The 9,324-nt window shown below is 54.8% G+C and overlaps 1 protein-coding gene across 1 annotated transcript; it reads left to right on the plus strand.

Annotated features, from left to right (window-relative positions):
* The first annotated feature begins 300 nt into the window (after positions 1-300).
* On the plus strand, positions 301-6,760 carry UCP2 (uncoupling protein 2). The gene is made up of 8 exons (XM_006100456.3): positions 301-454; positions 1,240-1,396; positions 3,720-3,944; positions 4,090-4,300; positions 5,085-5,279; positions 5,370-5,471; positions 5,814-5,994; positions 6,326-6,760. The coding sequence occupies exons 3-8, from the start codon at positions 3,819-3,821 to the stop codon at positions 6,438-6,440; spliced, it is 930 nt and encodes a 309-aa protein (XP_006100518.1). The 5' UTR covers positions 301-454; positions 1,240-1,396; positions 3,720-3,818; the 3' UTR covers positions 6,441-6,760.
* Positions 6,761-9,324: the final 2,564 nt, after the last annotated feature.

Raw genomic sequence — 9,324 nt, forward strand, 5'->3', positions numbered from 1 at the left:
CCGCGGCGGTTTGCCGAGCCCTGGGACGCTGTTGGAAAGGGCCCTGGCGGGGAATACGGGGCCGAGGCGTGTGCGACGCTGGGCAACCTCCGCTTCTTTCCCTGGCGTCAGTCTTGCCAGTCTCACGACATTGGCGGACGGGGGCAGGGAGGGACCCCGGGGGTGGGGGTGCGCCCGCTCGCCCGGAAATGGGTGCGCAGGAGGCCGCGTGCAGCGAGGGCCGCGCCGGAAAGGCGGCGGCGAGAGAGGGTTGTATCTCCAAGCGAGAGGGCCCCGCCGGCCCCGCCCCTGCCCGCAGGCCCCGCCCCCAGAACCTAAGCCGCCGGGGCAGCTTCCGCAGACCCCACTGCACGCCTGCCCGACCGCGCCCTCGGACACCATCTACCCTCCGTCTCCCCGACCGCCGACCGCCAGAGCCACCCGCACGCTCGTCTCGTGTTCTCCCTGCGGCCCGGTGAGCCCGGCCCCGGCCCGCCCAGGCCGCTCCTGCTGCACATGCTCTGCGCCTGCTACCGCGCCTCCCTCTCCTTACTAGTAATTTCCCCTTCTCTGCTCCCAACCTATTTTGTATTTTTCCTCTCGGTCCGTCCTTTCTTTATCTCTCTTCTTTCACCCTTTTCCTATCTCGCTTTTGTTCTTTACCTCCCGCGCTCAGGTTTAAACTTCACCCCCCACTCCCTTCCCTCGGCCAGAATGCCAGCCCTGCCTTGGGTGGGGACTTCCTGGCGCATCCGCGATGCCCAGGAGGACCTCTCCCTTTGCCGGGGGCTCCAGGCCTTTGTCGGAGCTACTTCCGCTTGGAGGGGCTTTGAGCCGCTTGAACCGGCCGCTGCTGGGCCTGATCCCGGCTCCTCTAACCTCCTGGCAGCCCTGCTCTGGGCCCTGGTGGACTCATCGAGTCTCTCTTGACCCATCATGACACCCCCTGCTCCCCCCCTCCCCCCACACACACACACTCCTGCTCACCAGTCTGCTGACGGGTTGGGGGGCCACCAAAACAGAAGCCCGGGAGAGAGCCGATGTGTGGTGCTCAGCAGACAGGGAGGGAGAATTCCCGGGGTCGGTTCCTCCCTCCATTGCGTGCACTGAATCGGTCCCTGGGGAAATGGCGCCTGCCCCCCTCCCCGGGCACGGACTGAGTGGGCTTTGTGCCTGGGACAGGTGCCCTTTCCTTCCTAGGGTGGGGTCCTTTTAGGTGAATTTCCTTCTAAGTTCCCCCTTCTTTGCCCTTATTCACAGGACACATAGTATGACCTTTAGGTGTTTCGTCTCCCGGCCATTTTCTATGGGAAACCAACAGGACCGGACCATGAAAGCTACTGGCAGCTTTGAAGAATGGGACGCCTTTAGAGAAGCTTGATCTTGGAGGCCTCGGGGTGAGACCTTCCGGAGCCGGGTGAGAGTCCAGTCGAAGGGGGTCTCCTGCTGCCTCCTAGCCCTCGGGCCTGGGGTGGAGGTGGGGTGTCAGCAAGACATTAACAACAATAACTGCCGCCGCCGCCCCAGGGAAGTCACTCTTCACAGTTCACAAAGCCTCATGTATCCCTGCTCTCATTCTGGCTCTTGGGCCGACCCTGACAAGCCAAGGATAATGGTCCCCCTTATCACAAAGGAGGAAATTGAGCCCCCGGTGGGACAGTGGTTGGCCCTGGGTGACCCTGGGAATCAGCAGAAGAGGAACCGATTGTTCTAACGACATGGAGTTTTACTTCAGTTTTGACTGCCCCCGAGACTGAAACTGGTAATGATACATTGCTTTTGGACACCGAAACTGGTTATTTGCTGGGGACTGCAAAATACGATTAATTCTTTCTAGGCCTGAGTTTTACTCACTCTTTTTAGTAGGGTCTTTAGCAGAGGTGACCTTTAACCCCATACCATGCCCCTGAAGGACCTGACTTGTGGCAAACCCAAGGCAACATTCAAAATGGCAGCTGAGTCTTTGTGTGCTTGTCCTTGAGGTGAGACTCATGTCCTCATGTCTCAGATGCCCAGAGAAGGGATGCCACTTGGCTTTCCTTTCTCAGAACTGCCATATTGGCACGAGGGAATCTGGCTGCTGGACTCCGTTGTGAAAGGCCCTGCTTGTGCCTGGGGCTGAGAAAACCACAGCAAAGAAATGAGCTGGGCACAGGACAAAGCAAATAGCGTAAGCTTTGGAGCCTGTAGACACAGCTGTCTTACTAAGTTCCCTCCTCATCTGTAATAAGGAAGTAAGGGTGGCCACCTCGCAGGGCTGCTCTGAGGCCCAGTGGGCCAATAGAGTGCCCCAGGCCGTGGAGCACCTCCTGGGGGATGAGGGTAGCAGAGCTGGGAAGCCAGGGAGTCTGGAGCATCTCAATCCTCCACCCATTGTGCCATTTGAGCGCCCACCTTAACTGAGCCTCAAGTGGGCCAGGCTCCAGGGAAGGGAAAACAAGCCCCGCCCTATAGGAGCTCCTGATGCAATGGAGTGGTGAGTAGGCCCCGGATTTCCCTGTTTGCCCCTGCCACCTGGGCGAGGAAGCCAAGGAGGAAGCAGCTTGTGAGCTGTTTGTTTCCATGGGTCTGTGTGTTCACAGCTGACTCCCACAGATCCTCCCTTTGCTGGTCAGCTCTTGCCTCCTGGCCCCAGCAACAGAGGCAGCCAATCAGGCTGGGTTCAGAGCAGCTGCTCCTATGAAATCAGAGAAGTGAGCTCAGGACTGTCCTCCCCCACTGGGGTGCTGGGCTCACTTCCTCCCTTCTGCAGCGGGGGAGGGAAGGGTGTTGTTCCAACTCTAAGAACAAAATGTGCTTTTGGTTTCCTGTGTCACTCTATCTCTGACTGCATCTCCCCACCCCCATCTCTTTGTGGTGATGTTGTGGGTCCCCCGATGGTGGAGGAGGTTTTCCCTGAGTAACACAGAGGGCAGGGGAAGAAAGTTGAGCACCTAGGCACTACTCTCAGCCCCGAGAATTGCCTAGGATCCTTCAAGGTCCAGCTAAGTGTTACCTTGCCTAAGTCTTCTGGTGACCCACTCTTCCTTACCTCTCTCCTAATAGTTAGCTGTTACCTCTTCTGCAGTTTGACAGTATGTCCTGCAAGCCCCAGTGCAGCTTGAATCACCTGCCTACTCCCTGGGCCAGACAGCCCCCTTTAGGGTAGATATTGTCTCCTGCATCTCAGTGAACCAGGACCTACCTCGTTCTTGTTGAAAGAATGATTCAGGAGAGCCCACGCTGTGCAAGGGCTGGGGGAAAGAATGAGACTGATGGGATGGGAAGGAACTGAATACCCATTCCTTTTCTTACAGACTTAGACAATTCCAGACCCTTAGGAATCTCTCTTGTTTAAGAAACCCAGGTGGAAGCCTTCAGGTTTATGCCTGTCAGGTCTTGGTCTGGCTGAAACCTTCTCCTCACTTGTGCCCTTCAGACAGATCCGCAGGCGCAGGAATGTGGGCTTCATGAGTGAAATCTCTGGGCCCAGCAGACGGAGGTCTGGGCCAGGGCCTATTTGAGGCAACACTAGAATATCTGTGATCCAGACTTTCCCGGTAGTGAAAACTCTTCACAAAATTTGGACTCCTTGGGCAGGAATTGCTTCTTCAGCCCCTGTTTGAGTACCTCCAGAGCTCACTGCAGTTTTCCCTCATAGGGTTACTCTGGTCCTTGTTTAGGGAGATGTTGCTGTCAGAGAAGGTAGGGGTCGGGGTGGTGAGCAGGGAAATTGATGGGGCCTCTCTCTCCTTGGTTAGATTCCGGCAGAGTTCCTCTATCTCGTCTTGTTGCTGGTTGAAGGTGCGCCCTTCTTCAACTTTTCTTCATCTCCTGGAAGACAGCAGAAAATTGGCATCATGGTTGGGTTTAAGGCCACAGATGTGCCCCCTACTGCCACTGTGAAGTTCCTGGGGGCTGGCACAGCTGCCTGCATTGCAGATCTCATCACCTTTCCCCTGGATACCGCTAAAGTCCGGCTGCAGGTGAGGGGATGAAGCCTGGGAATCCTATCTAGTCTGTTCCCTCCCCAAGACACAGACTCCTCAAGGGCCAGTGGGTTTGGGTCAGTAAACTTGGGAGCATGGGTATGCCAACCTGTCCATTCCTATACCTGTCTTGGCCTTGCAGATCCAAGGAGAAAAGCAGGGGGCAGTGCGAGCTGCAGCCAGTGTCCAGTACCGCGGCGTGCTGGGCACCATCCTGACCATGGCGCGCACCGAGGGTCCCCGCAGCCTCTACAATGGGCTAGTCGCCGGCCTGCAGCGCCAGATGAGCTTTGCATCTGTCCGCATTGGCCTCTACGACTCTGTCAAGCAGTTCTACACCAAGGGCTCTGAGCGTAAGTGTGGAGCTGGGCTGTAGACTCCTTAGCCTTTTCTTCTCAGTCGTGATTGCTCTAGTTCATTTCACTGCCTAGCTCCTTTAGGGCCCTGATTCTCCTAATGATTTCTGAGCTTTTGGGCTGTGCCAGCTCTGAGTAGGGTGTCCTCCCATGATAATCCTCACAGCCACTTTGAGAGTAGATGGTATTCCGTGTTACAGATGAAGAGACTGAGCCTTGCTGGAGGTAGCATGGGAGGAAGGACTTAGCCAAGGGCACACAGAGGGAAGCAAAAAAAACACACCCAGGACTTTATCTTCCAAAGGCCAGCACTCTTGTTTCTTCTCAGCGTGCCATGTCCACCCTCTGTTTTACACATGTGGAAACAGCGGGCCCAGATTAAAGATTGACTTTTCCTAAGATCACGTGGCAAGGAGAAGTAGATCAAGTCTTATGTGTCCCAATCCTTGGAAAAGCCACTTCTCTCTGAACCTATGTTTTCTCATTTGTCAAATGAAAATGACTCTGGTTTCTGAGGGCTGTTGAGCAGGTTAAGTGAAGTGAATGAAAATATTTTATGAAAGAAAGCACTAAAGTCTCGTTTTGTCCTACTCCCTGCTGTGTCCCAGTGCCTAGCAAGTGCTGGTAGACAAAGTAAAATCTTGTTTGATGTGAGGAGTTCTTAGAGGAAGAGCTGGTCTGGATCCTATTCCCAAAAGGCAAGGGACGGTGTATTTGGTGAGGAGAGGCAGAAAATGAGTGCAAGCCCAGCTGGACACTGACCTTCCTGGTTCGCCCACAGATGCCGGCATCGGGAGCCGCCTCCTGGCAGGCAGCACCACGGGTGCCCTGGCTGTGGCTGTGGCCCAGCCCACGGATGTGGTAAAGGTCCGGTTCCAGGCTCAGGCCCGGGCTGGAGGTGGTCAGAGATATCAAAGTACTGTTGATGCCTACAAGACCATTGCCCGAGAGGAAGGGTTCCGGGGACTCTGGAAAGGTGTGTACCAGATGTTTCTTCTTTCCCTTTTTTTTTCTTCTTCGTCTCCCCTATTCCCTGGTCTCACGTAGACACTCCTTCCTTCCGTAGGGACCTCTCCCAATATCGCCCGTAATGCTATTGTGAACTGTGCTGAATTGGTGACCTACGACCTAATCAAGGATGCCCTCCTGAAAGCCAACCTCATGACAGGTGAGTTAGGGTAAATGGTCTGGGTCTCACCCTTCCCCCAGCCCAGGATCAGATGTGGCAATCTGATTGCCCGAAAGCCACATCTTTTCATCCTGTTTCTTCTTGGCTTGTAGAATGAGGTCCTCTCACTAGCATATTGAAGCCAAGTGGAATGAAGTTCCCACTTTGCACACTGAGGCTTTGAGGCCAGGCGGGCAAAATGACTTTTAGGTTCTCAGGAGGGGTCCCAGTTGAAGTCTCTGTCTAAAATCACAAGACCCCAGCAACTTAAATAACCTCTTTCCTTCTGGAATGATGGGGCGAGGAGTTCTGACCCCCTTGCCTGCTCCTCCTCCTCAACAGATGACCTTCCTTGCCACTTCACTTCTGCCTTCGGGGCAGGTTTCTGCACCACCATCATTGCCTCCCCTGTCGACGTAGTCAAGACGAGATATATGAACTCTGCCCTTGGCCAGTACAGCAGCGCTGGCCAATGTGCCCTCACCATGCTCCAGAAGGAGGGTCCCCGAGCCTTCTACAAAGGGTGAGTCTGTGATCCACCCCACCCGATTCCAGGCCTCCTATTACACCTGGAACTGAGTAGCAACCAGTATCAAACTTTCTGATCACGGTCCTGGTATTTCATCGGCATTCTGTCATGCTCATAACTCCTTCCTCTCAGAGTTGCTGCCTGCTTTGTGGGTATTTAAATGGAGACTCGCAGGGCATTCTTGCTCACAGCTACACAGCTGTGAGGCCCTGGGCCCTCCCAACCTCCTTTGGGACAAAGCACTGGGTTGGGTTGGATGCCAGGGCCCAGTGGGGTGAGCAGGAGGTGGAGGTCCCCCCTGTGACCGGTGTTTTCTCCCTTCTAGGTTCATGCCTTCCTTCCTCCGTTTGGGTTCCTGGAACGTGGTGATGTTCGTCACCTATGAGCAGCTGAAACGGGCACTCACGGCTGCCTGCACTTCCCGGGAGGCTCCCTTTTGAGCCTCTCCTGCTGCCAACCTGACCACCTCTGGCTTGGCTTCAGCTCCAGCCAGGCCCTCCTTTTCCTCTTCCCCTCCTTCCCTTCCCTCACTCCCCACCCCTTCCTTCTCCCATTTCTACCATCTCCCTTCCCTCTCCCCACATTTTCACCTCTCCTCCCTACCTCATCTCCCCATTGCCTCTCAGTCCTGGTGGAATTGACCCCAGTTGTCACCAACCAGGATCCCAAGCCCCTCAGACCCTTGAGAAGTTCAGCCCATCTCTTTATCTTATTCCCATGCTAAGCCAGCACGTCATCCATAAAACAAGCTCAATCTTGGTGTCTCCTCCCTCTCTTATAGCTGTTAGCAAAGATCTTAGTTTGGTGGGCCCTTTTGGCACCTGGTGGCAGTGGGAAGCCACCCTAACTTGAAAGGGGTGGTGTAACCCACTTTCCACCTCCAGTGTCCAATCTGGGGCCCATGGACGTCATCTAGTCTGTTGCACTTTCCAGAACAGGCCTGGTGCTGAGGTGGCATGAGAAGGAGCAGTGGCTTTGCTGTCACCAGGCTCCTTGAGCTTTCCCCCAGTGCTTGGTACTCCAACATTTGCCTTTCTCGCCCCTCAGCTGGCCCCAGGCCTGCTGATCTGCAAAATGAGTGTTCCTGTCTGCTCTGCATCTCCTGTGCTTCTTGGAAGATTTAGAGGAACTTGGGAATCAGATGCTGTGGGCTTACTTTATTCCATTTTATAAACGGGAAACCGACCTCCCCAAAGTCCCAGACCTAGTGAGGGCGCGTTGGGCTGCCTCCCATCCTCCAGGTTCCCATCCTTGGGAGACAGTGTTGCTGCTCTGGGAGGGCAGGCCGCCGGGCAGACATCTGGCCTCAGCCTGAGGGTAATTTACACTTGGAGCCTCACCCTCTCCCCGGGCTAGAGATCCCAAGGAAGCAGTGGCAAGCCCTGGCTTAGCTGCATTGGGGTTGACACATTTCTGTCCCTCTTCCTACCACCTGTCCTCAGGCAAGAAAGCAGGTGGGCAGGGCTACTTTTGTTTCAAGGGGTCAGGTACTGTGAGGTCCTAAAATCTCAAATACCTCATGCAGGGCTGAGCCCTTAGAATTAAGCCCACCAGACCCATCATAGATGTCTGAAGAATCTGAGGGCTGAGACAGGTCATGCCGGCAAGGACACAGGACCTCAGCAGCTGATCTTGGACTCCTCCCTCCCTGTGGACTCTCCCACAGAGACCCTTGCTGGGGTCCTGCAGGAATCCTGTTGGGTAGCTGTGGAGCCAGGTTGCGAGAGCATGACCCTCCTCACAGCCTAAAACAGCTGATGCTGCTGCTCTTCCATTGGTCATAGCTGGAGGCTAGGCTTTCAGCACCTGGGCAAGTGGTTCAGGATATTAAACAGGTTCCTGGAGAAGGAAGAAGGGCCCAGCTTCTGACAAATTAACTCAAGGTCTCAGTCCCCAAGAGGGACACAGCGGGGTGCCATGAGTGCCCGGCAACTCAGCCAAACTGTTCTCTACTGGGCTACAGGCAGGCAGTGTAAATGGAGGCTCCTGGCAATGTCTTCGACACCTTGTCACTGTTTTACACCAGAGGACCTGAGGGACAATTTGTCACCCTAGGCATGTCAGCTGGTTCATTTCAGCAGGCTTGTGTCCCAGACACGGACAGGTGTGCACCAGGTTTCACCGTGGTTCCGGGTATGATCCAGGGGCGATGAGCTGGGAAAGGTGGTAGGAGCCATTGGACAGCGTACCACCACTAGGCCACTAACTGGTCCTCAGTCCTTAATGCCTATAAAATGGGTGTGTGATAGGCCCTGCTTTGCCTATTCACAAGGTATCAATTGGAGATTGATAGAGTGGACCCAGGTTTTGAGCAGGGCATGGCACTATCTCCTTACATCCTTTCTTGGCTGAAAAACAAGATCTTCCTTTAGAGTTTCACCCTGGGGAAGAGGTAGCAGACTTTCCAGCTGGCCTGGCGGAGACCTGGAGTGCTGGAATAACCCAGTGCAGGCCCACATGTCCTTACCTAGTCACTGTTCTCAGAACGGGGCTGCTACCACCACTCAATCACCCAGGTTGTGCCTCAGAGGTCATATTTGGCTTCACCTGGTTTGCACAAGGACTGCAAGATAAGGGTTGTAATCTTTGTATGAATCAGATTTCAGAGAAGGGAAGGGGTTTAACTAAGGGCACAGCTGGTAAACAGCACATCTGAGGTATATCTGACTCCAAAGCCATGATTATGCAAAGATACTCCCTAGACCCCAGGTCCAGATCCTACACCTTGGGCTGCTACTGCCATTCCCTGATAGATTACAAATGGCTGACTAGTGCTGCTGAGTCCCCATTGAAGGAAGAGCCTTAAGCTAATAATGATGCTTTGAATGGTGGAATCCAAACAATGTGGGAGCCCTTTCTGCCACCTCCGAAGTCTTCACAAAAGTGGCCACTTTGTCATAAAATTGGACCTACCCCAGCCCAAGCCTAGACTCAGGAGAGTCTAGGCACAGAAGAGGTGCCCACCTCACAGTCTGACGGATGAAGGCAGATGGGGAGGCAAGTGTGGTCTGCACAGGCCCGGCTGGATCTGGAGGCTGGCACTCCTGCAGGCCACTTGGACAGCAGTGCTGGGCCTGAAATCAAGTTCACCAAGCACTTTCACACAATGACCTGGTCCTCACAAATAGCTGAGGAAGGGTCTCCAAGGCCACCATGCCTAGAGGCAGCCCAGGACCCCCTCGCTGCTCAGGCCAGGGAGTTGAGGCTGGCAGGATAGAAAACAGCCATTTCCAGCGCTTGTGTCCTTTGTGCTGCCTCTGGGCAGGGTGAGTCTGTGGGAAGTGGCCTCTGAGGTTCTGATGACAGCTGTGCCACTGAGCCCTG

Source organism: Myotis lucifugus, unplaced genomic scaffold (genome assembly GCF_000147115.1).
Source record: "Myotis lucifugus unplaced genomic scaffold, Myoluc2.0 scaffold_313, whole genome shotgun sequence".
Taxonomy (NCBI): Eukaryota; Metazoa; Chordata; class Mammalia; order Chiroptera; family Vespertilionidae; genus Myotis; species Myotis lucifugus.

What these genes read in the sequence shown, in the direction of transcription:
- UCP2 (XM_006100456.3), top strand. Translation starts at nt 3,819, where the DNA reads ATGGTTGGGTTTAAGGCCACAGATGTGCCCCCTACTGCCACTGTGAAG. An exon ending in CCGCTAAAGTCCGGCTGCAG is followed by an intron (nt 3,945 to 4,089) that starts GTGAGGGGATGA and finishes TTGGCCTTGCAG; the next exon opens with ATCCAAGGAGAAAAGCAGGG. An exon ending in GAAAGCCAACCTCATGACAG is followed by an intron (nt 5,472 to 5,813) that starts GTGAGTTAGGGT and finishes CCTCCTCAACAG; the next exon opens with ATGACCTTCCTTGCCACTTC.